This window comes from Triturus cristatus, chromosome 6, assembly GCF_964204655.1.
Source record: "Triturus cristatus chromosome 6, aTriCri1.1, whole genome shotgun sequence".
Lineage (NCBI taxonomy): Eukaryota > Metazoa > Chordata > Amphibia > Caudata > Salamandridae > Triturus > Triturus cristatus.
Window position 1 is genome coordinate 953664259 of NC_140589.1, and position 16606 is coordinate 953680864.

General features: G+C 48.0%; 1 protein-coding gene across 1 annotated transcript in view; it reads left to right on the forward strand.

The window, feature by feature from the left end:
* Nucleotides 1–2879: 2879 nt before the first annotated feature.
* ACAT2 (acetyl-CoA acetyltransferase 2) overlaps nucleotides 2880–16606 on the forward strand; it is a 345929-nt gene continuing 332202 nt past the window's right edge. The window contains exon 1 of the mRNA XM_085611651.1: nucleotides 2880–3126. Within this exon, the coding sequence (XP_085467777.1) occupies nucleotides 3075–3126 (52 nt within the window). The 5' untranslated portion in view covers nucleotides 2880–3074. The remainder of the gene's footprint in view (nucleotides 3127–16606) is intronic.

Below are 16606 nucleotides of genomic sequence, written 5' to 3' on the forward strand. Positions count from 1 at the left end.
CCCTCCATGTTTTCTTTACATGTTTGTGCACAGTACCCAAAGAGTTGAAGCGGAAAATGTTTTATTCGCTTTTTTAATGCCACATTTAAATAGGGGCGCGTCAATGAACCCCAAAATATGTGTGAAGTATCTTCATACTTTTTGTTGTGAATGTTTTGAATCAATACAACATTGTTGTGCGGCAAGATTGATTTGGGAAAGTACGTGGGTAAAAATAGATTACTATCAAGGTATACCTACGTAACCCTCCAGTGCCTTGTTATAAAACCTGACTGCCGGGGCACAATGTCCTGTTACAAAAACATTGTGGACGTATGTGAGCTTTTATATTCAGAAGTACTTTGCAGAAGTGCACAAGCGCATGCATTCTCAGACTATAGAAATGTCTCGGAGTTGTGAATTTGGCTTCTGTGCACGTTCATAGTAAATGTTTCCTGTCTGCCGGCTTCGGAGTGAGGGGTTTATTACATGGTTTTGTTGAGGCCTCTGGGGCAGGTTTCAGAGGGGTGAAGCTCTAACAGAATCTTTTGGTCATTCCAGTACCATCAGCAAATATTGAACGGGTTTTCAGTGGTCTTCACTTCATTAACAAACCAGAAAGAGCCTCAATGCCCTCAAAGTCTCTTGAAATGCACATGTGCTTGTACTACAATGGCAAAGTTTTCAGCTGAATGTATTGTGTTGCCCAATAGCAACCGAGCGCAGGTGTGCCTTGTCAATGTAAATAAATGTGGAAAAATATTAGCTGTAGCGTCGCCTTTTGCTTGTGGAAAAAATAAATATGGATAAATACAGAAAAAAAGCCCAAAAAATAAATATGGATAAATACAGACGGAAATGGCAAAAAAATAAATACCATAAAACCGGGAGCCCTATATATGAATTACACGTGGGATTTGCATCTGCATGGCTTAATTAATACGTCAACTAAATTCTGTACGCATATTAATGATAGACAATTACAATATTGCATGATATATGTCGCTTTTGTGATGTAATTGTGATTTGTGCTTTATTTAGTAAGTATAAACCGCACTGGGTGTTGCTTTTGCTAGATAAATACACACACATATGGGTATTAGTGAGGGAATAACATTTAATTAGTCATTTCTATGTATTAATTAAGTTTTTGTGTTTCTTTGCTTAAGTTGACCATTACGAGTGGCCACAAAATGGCTGACTCCTGTACCCGATGAAACCGGCTCCATTGCTCAAGGTTCTGGGTGAAGTGTGCATGCGTCACCGCTAGCAACTATGGCCTGGACCTGACCCCAGATGAACATGTACCTTCCAAGGACTGCCTGGGACATCAGCCAAATATTCCGAACAAAGACTGTTGTGTGAACCGGAACTGACAAGGGTCATAACCTAAAAGACACTTTCGTGAGAACCTAAAAAGGATGATCCCTGATTGTCCAATCAGCGAACTCGGATGCCCAAATTTTGATACTTGTTAACATCAATTTTACTATAAATTATGGTAGAATAGAGAGGTAATTGCCCACGTCGTTTTCCAATTTCCTGATGTTATGCTGACGGAGAGGACGGTGACACTGCAGGACAGCTGTTTCCCTGAATCTTTGACAGACTGATCGGATGCCCAATTTCCTGATGAACTGAAATTTCAAATTTGACGGGCATAGGTTGATGAGACTACTGGATCTGACTTAGAAGACGATATTTAGCCAGAATAGGTAAATATGATGGTCAGCTGCTTGAATTTATTTGCATTTAAATAGATAAAACTTATTTGAGTCATTACGGAATTGAGTTGGTTTGTTTATTTATGAAAATGTATTAATGCGAAGGGAGAAGAGAACTAGGTAATCATTTAAACAGCAACTAGCAGCTCCACTGCCAAGATTATGGGAGGAATACCAGAGATGGAATATAAGGCCTAAATGAACAACAGTAGGTGGTGTAGATTTGTCACTCGTTAGGGTAAAAGTGGTATTTCCTTCTCATACCAGCGTTTGGAAGATAATCGCCTCCCACACGGACTAATGGTGAGTGAATGTTGGTGTTATGGGCCCCACCAGTGAATGTATGGATAATATGTGTATGTGAGATCTTTGGTCTGTGATAGAGGGAGAGATTTTGCACACCGCGCTGAAGCACATGCGCTGGTCTGGCGAGACTTTTTGTAAGGGCTCAAAAAAATGCTACTATGGCCAGCCTAGAGCTACAGTGCATGTGCGTGGACGCGCGTGCCTCACTTTCGCAGCCGCACGACCGCTTTGATGTTTGATCGCGATCACTTTCACTTTCGCGGCCGCTTTGATGTTCTCCGTGAGCCAGTTCTTTTTTTTTTCTGTTTATTACTTCTATGTAATAATGGTGGCACCCGTGCTTTAGCTTAAACATCTTAGGCTAAAGTCGGGTGCTGAGATTGCTTCAAAAGTAAAGAAATAGACAATTCTTTACTTTTGAAGCAATCTCAGCACCCGACTTTAGCTTAAGATGTTTAAGCTAAAGCACGGGTGCTGCCATTACTACAGAGCAGTAATAAACAGAAACAAGCATTGGCATAGCCAATAGGTCTCGCTTTTGGGACCTTATAAGTATTTAGTTATGCAACTGTTGCATGGCTAAACACTTATAAGGTCCCAAAAGCGGGATCTATTGGCTATGCCAATGCTTGTAATTAGTTTATTTTCCACACCGTAATACCTCTGTGTTACATAGTTTGCTTTCATAAATATTTGTGTGATCTACTGTTCATATATTTCTCCAAGTAACAAACATATTTCAAACTTTCCTTTTTAATAATTAATGGTATTTATTTCCGAACGAACCTCTTTCCGATCAAAGGGGGAATATACTTCCTTAAATATGTTGGCATGCTCTGGTTTTAGAAACGGCGATTGGCGCGAACGCTACACCCTGGAAGTCTTTCTTTGATCTCCATACACCATTCCTTTCTCCCCGCCCCATCAGTGGATGGGAGGAGCCTCTTTACTAGCCTGCCCGGCACTGTCTGTTTTACTTTAGTGCTCGTACGCTGGTGATCGTCATATGTGCTATATTGTGGCGCAGTGTCTTGCTTTAAGTTGGGAAGAAGCCGCCAGTTAGTCATGAGTGGTGCCGAGCCCGTTGTGATCGTCTCTGCCGCAAGAACACCTATAGGTGAGCAAAGTCTTCCTTATGCAAGGATGCTTATGGGAAGCACGTTCAGTAAAAGGTACCGTTTCAAATCATCTGTAGCTTGCGCTGCTACCCTCGCGCCGTGCTAAGGCGGTAAGCAACTGCAGTGTGAAGTGACAGTTTAAAAGCCTGCCGAGTTTTGTTTTTCAAGAAGAACAGATGTAAATGTTGTGGGTTTTCTTTTGTCAAATTGACTTGCCTTAGAAATGCCAAGCCGAATATCGAAGAGATCATAACCTTCCCCTGTCTATTGTCTTGGTCATTATTTTGTGTCGCCGTTACTTGGGTTCCATGCCATTTGATGGGTCGGTAGCTTCTGTAAGTGCAGAGAGACGGCATTGTAAACCTATGTTAATATTAGGTTGATGTTGTTTGGGGCTAGATCTATATGACACACACTGCATGCAGGGCAGTGAAGGGTATTATACTCCAAATTCTTTTACACTTTTTTGTTGAAAACATTATTGGTTTCCCAGTCTTCCAAACGTATAATCTCCCAATGAGAACACTTTTTTTTTATTGACCTTACTTAAACTTTTCAGTGACGTGGGTAGTAAAAGTGTATTTTGTTAGACACAACAGTATGCACACGGAAGAGGGAGGAGCTAAGATAACTTGTTTCCTACTGACTATGTTCTCTTTATTCCGATTCGCTGCAGCAGTAGAACCACGACACATGGTTGCCTCCCTATTGGCAAACGTGAATTCTGCTTTTCGGCACCAGCTCTGATTGGTTCAGTGGAATAGAACCATTGCACTTTCATGCACTCTGATTTGACGTTGTTAGCCTGCTGCTCTAGGAGGCGGGGGTTCTTCTAGGAAGCGTCAGTGTGCCTGTTCAGAGTGCTGTGGTGCTAAGAAATCGTTCGTAAATGCTCTCTCTTAGTAAATCACCCTAGTGCTCCTCGTGTTAACTTGGAGATGAGGAATGAGATTGGCCGAAGTGACGCTTAATGTCTGTAATGAAGGATGCAGCATGCATTAAAAGGTGAAAGATCCTTTATTGAAGTCGAAGAGCTGAACCAGCATACCAACAGCTCCAATCACAGCAAGTAACTGACTCCACATACAAAAAAAGATAACATTCTAGCATGACCTAATACATTCCAACCTGAAACTCTTACTTACATCATACAGAATCTTGAGTGAGCGAAGACACTAAGAATTAAGACTTAACATATCCCCCTTTTTTCCCCTTAAATAATAAACATAAGCTACACAAGAAATAATAAATAAAAAAATAAAATAAACCAATCTAAATATAATGCGAACATTACTATTCATTACAACATTAACATGCAGTTATTTGTTGCTAACAATATAACCTTTCAACCAAACCGGCACCGTCTTCCTCCTTAATGAATGACGAAGAGAATTAGTTACATCATTCGCAGAGGAGGAAGAAAAAGAAGTAGGGCTTGGTGGACATAACAATGTCTACCATGCCAGACTCACTCACACCTTTAAATATTTCCTGAATAACAGCCTAGAACTGTTCGTTAAGCCCATGATTTTACCCCATTTTCCAGGGGGTCTCTGATATGCTCTAAATTCTTGCTCAGGAATGCTCCCGATAATTAAAACTTTCTGCAACTTTTCAGGGAAGTTATGTTGGAAAATATTCGGCTCAATTTTTGCAACTTCTTTTCAGGGTAAATACTACTGGGGTTAGGAGATTTGATTCAGCCAATTTGCTCACTCGCTGCTGTTCAGTTTATGCTTACCACTAGTGTACTTGCTGCCGCCAACAACCGGGTGTGATATAGAACCCTGCAGTTAAACTGAAACAATTAGGAGCCCAGTGGAGAGACAATGATTTTCAGCACATTCATTCGCAGAAAGTTGCGAAATAGTCACCTGTTTGGGGGGGGGATTTTGCTTGAAGAAACGAAGATGTAGCTTCCACTTTACCCTGCATCTTCGATGACCAGAGTCGGAAACAGGGAAAAATACATCGGCGTACTAGGGGTAGTAAGCGCTATTTAAATGCAATTACAATACAATACATTGAAGTTGAACGCTGGGGCTGTATTGCAGGGAGTGCAGCAGACAGGGGTCGGAGTTAAAAGCAGCAGAGTAAGACGGTCAATGTAAACATTTATTTTTAAATAATTTTACCAACAAAATAAATTTGCTTTGCTGCATTGGCTAACGTGATGGTAAAATCTTTTCTGGCTTACATAATTGGTCACAAAACAGTCTTCATTTAAAAATAAAATACTTATTGGGTTTGTGTTGGAAACGCCCACTCCCACACTAGAAGGGGTGGTGGTGGACTCCCCGAACACACTGTGGTAGCTTGGCTCGAGTGGTCAGGAAACAGGCGCAGTGCTAAGCATACAATATACCCATACAATAACCATGCGTGCATCCGTTCCAAAAACGACTCTACACCGTAAAAATTATGAAAATATTCTTTCTTTATCTTTTTCTCTTAGTTGCTGATTGGAAAAATAAATAGGTCAATCACAATATACAAGTTTCAATTAGTGCAGGTCAAATAAATATTGGCTGTTTGATGAAATAAATAGGGGTGATCATAAATAACAGGGCATAAATACAAGTGCAATATATACAGACAATTAAATACTTTGAGGCAATAAATACTGTACCAATAAATATTGTACACCAACAAGTCCTGTGGACCTATAAATATAGTGCAGCAATAAATAGGTAAAAACTCAATAAATACAGTATCCCCAATAAATAATTAAAAGTATACAGCCACACTCATGTAATCAGATGACACTTCAATTCTTATGGGCTGATTTGGCCCAGGCACAGCTTGTAGGGTTGTGGAAGGCTTGAGGGGGGCTACTCCCTGGCTGGGACAAGGCTGAGGCCTAACTGAGGTAGATCAAAGGGGGGAATACCAGTGCCCTGGCTTTCTCTCTCCACACAACCTCTCTAGGTTAGTCCCAGTTCACCCCTTGCACAGTCAGGTTGGTTTCAGCACCTCCCTAGCCCCTTAGAGCAGTCTCTCAGGTCTCCACAGGGCCTTAGGCGCCCTCTACTCCACTTACTGCCCTTTTTCTGATGTTCCGACGCCGCTGGAGTCGTGTCGACGCCGTGAGGCGGTTCCGGTTCGGTCTCGGCGGCCTCGGCACAATGTCAGTTCTTTGACGACGCCGGTAGGCGGTTCCGGTCCGATGTCGGTGGCCTCGGTTCGATCTCGACCTCCGATTCGACGGCGTCGGGCAGTCTCTTCACGATGTCGACTTCGGGCGGCTCCGGTCCGATGGCGCTCTCGGCTCCGATGACGTCGGCCGGCCTGGCCTCGATGTCGACTTCCGGCGACTCCGGGGTGCGATCCTCACCCCCGACCTCCGGTGCTCCTCCTCACAGGCTCCGGGCGACTCCGGAGTGCGATCCTCACTCCCGACCTCCGGTGCTCCTCTACCTCGGTCTCCGACGACTCCGGAGGGCGGACTTCACTCCTCCGATGACGCCGCTCGCTCGACCTCGGTTCACTTCCTCCTCGACCTCTGGTATTCCTCACGACCTCCGTCGGCGCCCTCTCACGACCTCTGGCGGCTCCGGGTACGACGTCTGCTACTTCAGTCAGCGCCGCTTCTCCACCTCGGGCTCCAGGTCGTCAGGCTACTCGACGCCGGACTCCAGGGAAACCAGTTCTCAGGTCAGAATCTTGCTGTTTTCTTGGTTCTAAGGCCTGTTCCTGCTGTCCAGGTCCTTAGGATAAGTTTCTTCTGTCTTCTTCCCACACAGGGCTATAGGCTGGGATCCATCAGTAGGGACAAGTATCAAGGGTGGGTTTATGGACCCCACTCCAGGCACAAGTTTCCACCCCTGCTGCTTCACTCCTTCCTCCTTCACGGTTGTGCTCCTCTCTCTTCACCAGTCAGGTGCCAACTGCCAGCTCCAACTGCCAACTGCCTCTCTTATCCTCCCAACATTCTAAAACGGTCTCCAACTGTCACAGAGTTCTGGAATCTCCTGGAATGTTCTGGAAGGTGCTGGTAGGTTCCAGTGGATGCTGGTGATGTCACAGGTGGCCACCATTTTGTGCTCCAGGCCCTCAGACAGAAGTTTCAGGGGTAGCTAAAATGGTTCCCTGAATCTGTAGCAACACGAAAAAGTCTGGTGGTTCCCAAAAAGGAAAAATTCAAACAGGGTTTGAGGCAAAAGTGGGACGAAATAAATAATGATGAGGAGGGACCACCCAAAGGGCTGACAGGTCTAACACGCGTCCCCCCCAGCTGAAAGTGGGGAGAGCTACCCAACCCCTTGGGAGTTCTCATCACTAAGGCGGAAATACCTTGAGAGACCGTCTGCATTGGCGTGGTCCACTCCAGGCCGATGTTCCACCTGAAAGTCCATCCCCTGTAGGGAAATAGACCACCTCAACAACTTGGGATTCTCCCCCTTCATTTGCATCAGCCAACGAAGGGGTCTGTGGTCGGTCTGAACTAGGAAGTGCGAGCCAAACAGGTATGGCCGCAACTTCTTCAGAGCCCATACCACTGCAAAGGCTTCACGCTCTATTGCACTCCACTTCTGTTCCCTGGGAAGTAGTCTCCGGGATAGGAAGACCACGGGTTGATCCAGACCCTCTTCGTTGAGTTGCGATAACACTGCCCCAATGCCATGTTCTGATGCATCTGTCTGGACAATGAACTTCTTGGAAAAGTCTGGGGCCCTTAAGACCGGGGCCTCGCACATGGCTTTCTTCAATTTCTCAAAGGCTTGCTGACAAGCCTCCGTCCAGACTACCCGTCGAGGTTGTTTCTTGGACGTGAGCTCCGTGAGAGGGGCTACGATGGTACCGTACCCCTTCACGAAGCGGCGATAGTATCCCGTGAGGCCCAAAAATGCTCGGACCTCAGTCTGTGTCTTGGGGGGTTCCCAGGCCATGATGGCCTCGATCTTCGCCTGGAGGGGTTGCACCGTTCCCCTACCCACCAAGTGTCCAAGGTACACTACCGACCCCTGCCCGATCTGGCACTTGCTGGCCTTGATCGTCAATCCAGCTTGTCTCAGGGCCTGGAGAACAGCTTGCAGGTGACGCAAGTGATCCTCCCAGCTGTTACTGAAGACGGCTATGTCATCCAGATAAGCAGCAGAGAAACTCTCCATTCCGGTGAGGATCTGGTTTACTAGGCGCTGAAACGTGGCAGGTGCGTTCTTGAGCCCAAAGGGCATCACACAGAACTGGTAGTGGCCATTGGGCGTGGAGAAGGCTGACCTTTCCCTTGCTCCATCAGTCAAAGAGATCTGCCAGTACCCTGAAGTAAGGTCAAAGGTACTTAAATATTGGGCAGCTCCCAGCCGGTCAATCAATTCATCCGCCCTAGGGATCGGATGAGCATCAGTTTTTGTCACTGAATTCAGTCCCCGGTAGTCCACACAGAACCTCAGTTCTGGTTGGGCACCCGGTGGTGCAGCTTTTGGTACTAACACCACCGGACTGGACCAGGGGCTGCTAGAAGGTTCAATCACTCCTAGCTCCAGCATCTTAGTGACCTCACTATGAATGCTGGCCTTCACCTTGTCTGACATCCGGTAGATCTTGGACTTCACAGGTGGGCTGTCTCCTGTGTCCACGTCATGGACGCACAGGTGAGTCCTACCCGGGACAAGGGAGAACAACGCAGAGTACTGCCCCAGGGCCTGGCGACAGTCCTCCTGCTGTTCAGGAGTTAGAGATGGGGAGAGAATCACTCCCTCCACCGACCCATCCTTTTCCTGAGACGCAAACAGATCAGGGAGAGGCTCGCTTTCCACGTCCTCTCCTCCGTCAGTCACCATCATCAAGATGACTTCGGGCCTCTCGTGGTGGGGTTTGAGGCGGTTGGCATGCAGCACCCGCAGGGGCTGACGAGGGGTCTTCAGGTCCACCAAGTAGGTAGCCTTACCCTTCTTCTCCAACACCTCAAAGGGTCCTGACCAGCGATCCTGGAGGGCACTAAGCTCTCCTGGTTCGATCACCCACACCTTCTGGCCAGGCTCCAACTCCACCGGGTGAGCGTTGTGGTCATACCACGCCTTCATCACTGCTTGGCTGGCTTCCAAGTTGTCAGAAGCTTGCTTCCACAACTTAGCCATTTGGCTCCGGAAGGCCAGCATGTAGCTCACCACATCCTGGGGGAGCTTTCTGGGAGTTCTTTCCCATCCGTCTCTCACCAGGTTAAGAGGTCCACGTACAGGGTGCCCATACAGAAGCTCGAAGGGGCTGAAGCCCACTCCCTTCTGTGGCACTTCCCTGTAGGAAAAAAGTAAACAGGGTAGGAGGACGTCCCATTTCCTCCGCAGGCTTTCAGGCAGACTTCTGATCATGCCCTTCAAGGTTTTGTTAAACCTTTCCACCAGACCGTTTGTCTGGGGGTGGTAAGGAGTGGTGAACCGGTAGGTCACTCCACACTCCTTCCACATTGCCCGCATATATGCTGACATGAAGTTGGTCCCCCTGTCGGACACAACTTCCTTGGGAAAACCCACTCGGGTAAAGATTCCCATCAGGGCCCTAGCCACAACAGGTGCTGTTATGGTCCTCAGAGGTATTGCCTCTGGGTACCGTGTGGCATGATCCACCAGAACCAGGATAAACCTGTGACCAGCTGTAGTCGGTGGATCTAATGGACCCACAATGTCGATGCCCACCCTTTCAAAGGGGGTGCTAACGACAGGAAGTGGTTCCAGGGGAGCTTTCAGCTTCACCCCTGTTTTCCCACTGGCTTGGCAAGACACACATGTCCGGCAGTAGGTATCGGACGACACTTTCATCTGAGGCCAATAAAAGTGTGGGACAAGACGGGCGAAGGTCTTGTCTTGCCCCAGGTGTCCTGCCAATGGTATCTCGTGAGCCAACTCTAAAAGGAAGGCTCGATAACGTTGAGGAACTACCAAGGCTCGTGACGATCCATGTAGGGGTGCCTTGGGTTCACTGTAGAGGAGGCCATCCTCCCAGTAAACACTGTAGTTCCCTTCAATGTTCCCTGCTGCCTGGGCTTCGGCCTGTCGCCTCAGCCCCTCAAGGGTAGGGCACTCCCTCTGGCCCTGGCAGAATTCCTCCCTGGACGGGCCTCCCTCCACGTGCCACTCGGCCGGGATGGGTAGGTCCTCCAGGTTGGTAACGTCCCCCTCCGCAGACTCCTGGTCCACCACCTCCGGTGGCCTATCCGTCCTACGGGGTGGAGACGCCGAGGCAGGCTCCTCCTGTCCTCGGTTCTTCCCTTGACTGGCAGCTGGCTGGGCCTTTGTTCCAGGCTCCAGCCGGAATGAACTCCCTCTTCGGGTAGTCTCGGACCTTGTGCTAACACAGGCCCAGTCAGGTGTACCCAGCATCTCGGTGTGAGTCCGGTATTCCACCTCCTTCCAAGCGTTGTGCTCCATGTCATTGCCCAGCAGACAATCGACTGGCACGGCAGGGCTTACGGCAACTCGAAGTGAACCTGCAACCCCCCCCCCCATTCAAAGGGAACCTCGGCCACGGGATAGTGGCCTGTTCTGCCGTCAGCCATCGCGGCTGGGTGGAGTACATCGGGCATTACCTGCTCTGGAGACACCAGCTGGCTACGCACCATAGTCATACTGGCCCCTGTGTCTCTCAGAGCCTCCCCTCTTTGGCCGTTGATGGTGATCCACTGCCCATACTTTGCGGTATTTGCGGGCACCTGGATCTTAGGAACCATCTCCCGTTCTCCCAGGGACACTAAAGTGACACCCGCCCACTCCCTTCCCTTAGTTAAGGGCATCTCCTCCCCGAGCACTACACTAGCTACTCCGGGGGTCTTTCCTCCAGTGGGAGGGGGTGATCGTTTCTGACACTTCGGGTCTCCTTTATAGTGTCCAACGCCACCACACTCGTAGCAATGGACAACCCTTGGCTGCTGACTCTGGCCAGGATTAGGGTTTCTGGGTGGGTTAGCCTTAGAGGTGAATCCTGTTCCCTTCCCTTGGAAGTTATTTTGGGGGCCTTTGGAGAACTCCTTTTTCTTTTCCCCTCCCTCTTTCTTCTGGGGGGCGCCCTGTCCGGCCTTTTGAGTATCCCCTCCAGTCCCCCTTGTGGACACCCGGGTACTAGCCCAAATGTCCGCCTCCTCAGCAAGCTTCTGGGGACTGGTCAGCTTGCTATCCACCAGGTGTTGCCGCAGTTCAGGGAAACATTTCTCGAGCAGGTGTTCCTTCAGTACTAGGTCAAACAACTCCTCGTAGTTCCTCACTTCACTGCCCTGAATCCAACCTTCCATTGCCTTCTTTGCATAGTCCAGGAAGTCCACCCAATTCTGTGTGCCCAATTTGTGACTACCCCTGAACTTCTGTCTGTACTTTTCAGGTGTTAGTCCAAACTTTCTGATGAGCGCCAGTTTCATGGTGGGGTAGTGGGTCTGCTCATCCTCTTCGAGGGCCAATAAAGCATCCCTACCAGCTGGAGGCATGTACCTATACAATCCTCCTCCCCAATACTTCACTGGAACCCCATGGGCCCTCAACGAGACCTCATAGGCTGCTAGCCACTTGGCGATGTCGTCACCCGCCCCATAGCTAGCTACTATGTCCTTTGGCAGGTAAGGTTTGGATTCCCTGGTGATTTCTTGGTCTTTGCTGCCACCATTAGGAACAGTTGGTGCCCCAATTCTTAAGATCTGAAGCTCTATCTCTTTCAGTCTTATCTCATGAGCCATCCTCTCTTTCTCCGTCTCATGAGCCAACCTCTGTTCCTCCTTCTCCTTCTCCAGCTTTGCTAAATCCCATGTGAGCTGTCTTTTCTCTCTCCGATCTGCTAACTCCACGCTGGATAAGCCCCCGCTAGAGACAGTGCTGCCCTTCCTAGAAAGTGTCCTGGGCCCTGCTGACAGGTTCCCCACCTCAGGTTGGTACATCTCAGCCCCCTCGGGGTCAGGCTCTCCATCCCTGTCTTCCTCCTCAGCCTTGCTTTCTCGGCGTGCCTCCCCCCAAGCCCTTAAGCTGGTTTGGAGTGCACCCTTCTTTGCTCCTGGGGGACAGTACACCCCCTCCCGCTGGCAAAACTCCCTGAGTTGGGCCACAGTGTACGTTTCTAGATTCTCTAGTACAAACTCCATCTTGCCCACTCAGGTTAGAGGACAGGTTTTGTGCAGTAACAATGTAGGGTGGTACTTTTAGTAATACCTCCTCCCACCACCAGAGTAAATTTGGAAAAAACAAAAACCCACAATTAGGAAGGCCGCTGTGAGAAAACTCCCGGTGTAGGCCTATGGACTACCCACAGTTATTGTTGAGTATATGTAGGCACAGCTCTATCCCACCACTGAACACCAATTTATGTTGGAAACGCCCACTCCCACACTAGAAGGGGTGGTGGTGGACTCCCCGAACACACTGTGGTAGCTTGGCTCGAGTGGTCAGGAAACAGGCGCAGTGCTAAGCATACAATATACCCATACAATAACCATGCGTGCATCCGTTCCAAAAACGACTCTACACCGTAAAAATTATGAAAATATTCTTTCTTTATCTTTTTCTCTTAGTTGCTGATTGGAAAAATAAATAGGTCAATCACAATATACAAGTTTCAATTAGTGCAGGTCAAATAAATATTGGCTGTTTGATGAAATAAATAGGGGTGATCATAAATAACAGGGCATAAATACAAGTGCAATATATACAGACAATTAAATACTTTGAGGCAATAAATACTGTACCAATAAATATTGTACACCAACAAGTCCTGTGGACCTATAAATATAGTGCAGCAATAAATAGGTAAAAACTCAATAAATACAGTATCCCCAATAAATAATTAAAAGTATACAGCCACACTCATGTAATCAGATGACACTTCAATTCTTATGGGCTGATTTGGCCCAGGCACAGCTTGTAGGGTTGTGGAAGGCTTGAGGGGGGCTACTCCCTGGCTGGGACAAGGCTGAGGCCTAACTGAGGTAGATCAAAGGGGGGAATACCAGTGCCCTGGCTTTCTCTCTCCACACAACCTCTCTAGGTTAGTCCCAGTTCACCCCTTGCACAGTCAGGTTGGTTTCAGCACCTCCCTAGCCCCTTAGAGCAGTCTCTCAGGTCTCCACAGGGCCTTAGGCGCCCTCTACTCCACTTACTGCCCTTTTTCTGATGTTCCGACGCCGCTGGAGTCGTGTCGACGCCGTGAGGCGGTTCCGGTTCGGTCTCGGCGGCCTCGGCACAATGTCAGTTCTTTGACGACGCCGGCAGGCGGTTCCGGTCCGATGTCGGTGGCCTCGGTTCGATCTCGACCTCCGATTCGACGGCGTCGGGCAGTCTCTTCACGATGTCGACTTCGGGCGGCTCCGGTCCGATGGCGCTCTCGGCTCCGATGACGTCGGCCGGCCTGGCCTCGATGTCGACTTCCGGCGACTCCGGGGTGCGATCCTCACCCCCGACCTCCGGTGCTCCTCCTCACAGGCTCCGGGCGACTCCGGAGTGCGATCCTCACTCCCGACCTCCGGTGCTCCTCTACCTCGGTCTCCGACGACTCCGGAGGGCGGACTTCACTCCTCCGATGACGCCGCTCGCTCGACCTCGGTTCACTTCCTCCTCGACCTCTGGTATTCCTCACGACCTCCGTCGGCGCCCTCTCACGACCTCTGGCGGCTCCGGGTACGACGTCTGCTACTTCAGTCAGCGCCGCTTCTCCACCTCGGGCTCCAGGTCGTCAGGCTACTCGACGCCGGACTCCAGGGAAACCAGTTCTCAGGTCAGAATCTTGCTGTTTTCTTGGTTCTAAGGCCTGTTCCTGCTGTCCAGGTCCTTAGGATAAGTTTCTTCTGTCTTCTTCCCACACAGGGCTATAGGCTGGGATCCATCAGTAGGGACAAGTATCAAGGGTGGGTTTATGGACCCCACTCCAGGCACAAGTTTCCACCCCTGCTGCTTCACTCCTTCCTCCTTCACGGTTGTGCTCCTCTCTCTTCACCAGTCAGGTGCCAACTGCCAGCTCCAACTGCCAACTGCCTCTCTTATCCTCCCAACATTCTAAAACGGTCTCCAACTGTCACAGAGTTCTGGAATCTCCTGGAATGTTCTGGAAGGTGCTGGTAGGTTCCAGTGGATGCTGGTGATGTCACAGGTGGCCACCATTTTGTGCTCCAGGCCCTCAGACAGAAGTTTCAGGGGTAGCTAAAATGGTTCCCTGAATCTGTAGCAACACGAAAAAGTCTGGTGGTTCCCAAAAAGGAAAAATTCAAACAGGGTTTGAGGCAAAAGTGGGACAAAATAAATAATGATGAGGAGGGACCACCCAAAGGGCTGACAGGTCTAACAGTTTGGAAAAGTATTGGGCTCACATGGAGGCAGGATGTTTCGGTCTTTCACTGCCAGGGCAGTAACCGATCATTCGCTTTGTCTCTGAACCCTACATGTGCAGGATCCAGTCTGGCAGGTGTCCGAGCCCAGTGGTCGAAGTGGGGAAAAAAAAGTAGGGGAACTGTGGGTGGAGAATCAGAGGGCGGGAATAACCCATTGACTGGGTCAGTGGGCGGAGTCAGAGGTTTGGCCAGAAAGAGCAAAACATCCCAATTTTTAGTATTTGTTTTTGGTATTTCACTGATCATTTACAACGTATTACATTATTTAATTCAATCAAGGGATACACATGTTTATTAAAGGTTGAATATGAGTTATTGACATTAAAATGTATTCACAAAATGGGGTACGTTTCCAATCGCAGAATGAACCAAATACACTTAAAAGTGGATTCACAAGCCATTTGTCTCCGGGCCATGCAGTTTCTGTCATCAGCACTTCTCCTCCCTTTTTCCACAAGAGCAGTTCAAACATGAATGGCAAAATATCCCAGTTTGCAAATGTTTTGCACCTAATTATGGCTCTGCCATATTTGCCGCATATTACACCACCTGCTGCATAATCTGATGATTTTAACTAATAAATTGTTTGTAGCTCAAATGGATCAAAAGTTACAAAAAAATGTGACTTGTGTTGTTGCAAAGTGGAGGGCCCTTTGCAAAGGTTGACTGGTAACCTTTCTCACTGCTGCATTTGACTGTTATACTGGTACTAATGAGGAAAAATATTTGCAGAGAATTTTAGTATGTATAAAAATGTCAAAAAAATAAAGTATCGCATTATGCTGCAGACTTTTTGTTTGCTGCATAATTTAGTCAACACTGTGGCATAATATTGTTCTCTCTTGCTGCATAATTCTACTGGCCCTAAAGCAGGCAGCACATGTTAAAAGTGCTTGTGCATGGAGCAGAGAGGCCGTGAAGTTTGCAAACTTAGTTTGGTGTGCGTGCAAATCCTGCATTGGCGATCCCTGGTGAGTTGCACTACTATTGATGAAACCAGGCCAATTGAGGTACCAGTGGGTGAGGCAGACTGACTTCAAGGGTCCGTGACCAAGTCACTTTCACTCTTGGTGTGTTGCTTTGTAAGCCTGCCCGCAAGACTGGAGGTAAACTTCAGCATTGATTGTGGTGGACAGGCCTTCAAGGATAACCCACACTTGCCACTGCTAGGGCCCACCTTCTGGTGCTAAGACACCCGGGCTTCTACAGTCTAGCTGGGCCTTCTAAGGTCTAGCATGGGAATGTGCTCCCTCTGGAGAGTGGTTTGGTGGAGTGGTCATGAAGGCTGAACTTGGTTCCCCAGACCCAAATTCGGCAGCTCTGGCCATAGTGCCATATCCTCGCCCACACTGAACACCATACCGCCCCACTGAGAGAAACTTGCACTGCCTTCAGCTATAACCCAGTTGTGCTGCACTATAAACACCTGGATGTGACTCAATTCAAATTATGCACTAGCCAAGTAATATGTTGCCTGAAAAAAAAGTAATAACATCTTGGGAAAATCAATTCCTCATTGGGAATGCAAGATTAAGTAAACATGTGAAATTTAAGCAGGAACAACGTGGTGTTAACAGGGCGCAAGAAGAAGAAATGCTTTATTTCTCCTTGTTTTTGCTGTTTTCATTTGTGCTGCATTGTGCAGCACACACAAACAGCAAAATCCCATGCATGATTGTTTATGCACATAAACAGTCATTTAAAAAATGACGGGTTGCAACTTCTATTTGTGCTGCACAAAGCAGCACAAATACAATGCAGCCCTGCATTTCAGAAGTGGCGGAGCGCGGCGTCAAGCTAAGAAGGCTAACGCTGTGCTCTGTCACTTCTTTGTAAATATGCCCCGTTGTTTAAAGAAAGATGACTTAACAAAAGTGGCGCTTCGCTGGCAAACTCTGTAAAGGGGCCCTAATGTGTTTTGGTGTGAATAAAACCAATCTGGCCACTTTGCGACCACTCTGACTTGCTGTATTAGTTATTTTTAGTATTTTGAACCATTTTTCTCTCCGCCCTGAGGCTGCACTTTGGAATAGAAAAATGTAAAAAAATAAAAAGACATTGTGACATGCTATGTCACTATTTCCTCTCTGTGAGGTCTATTTTTATGTACATTGGAATTAATAAGGCTATTTGGATCCCTTCATGTTCTAGTTCGGAACTCTGTTGTGTCTGTTTGAACTCTTATC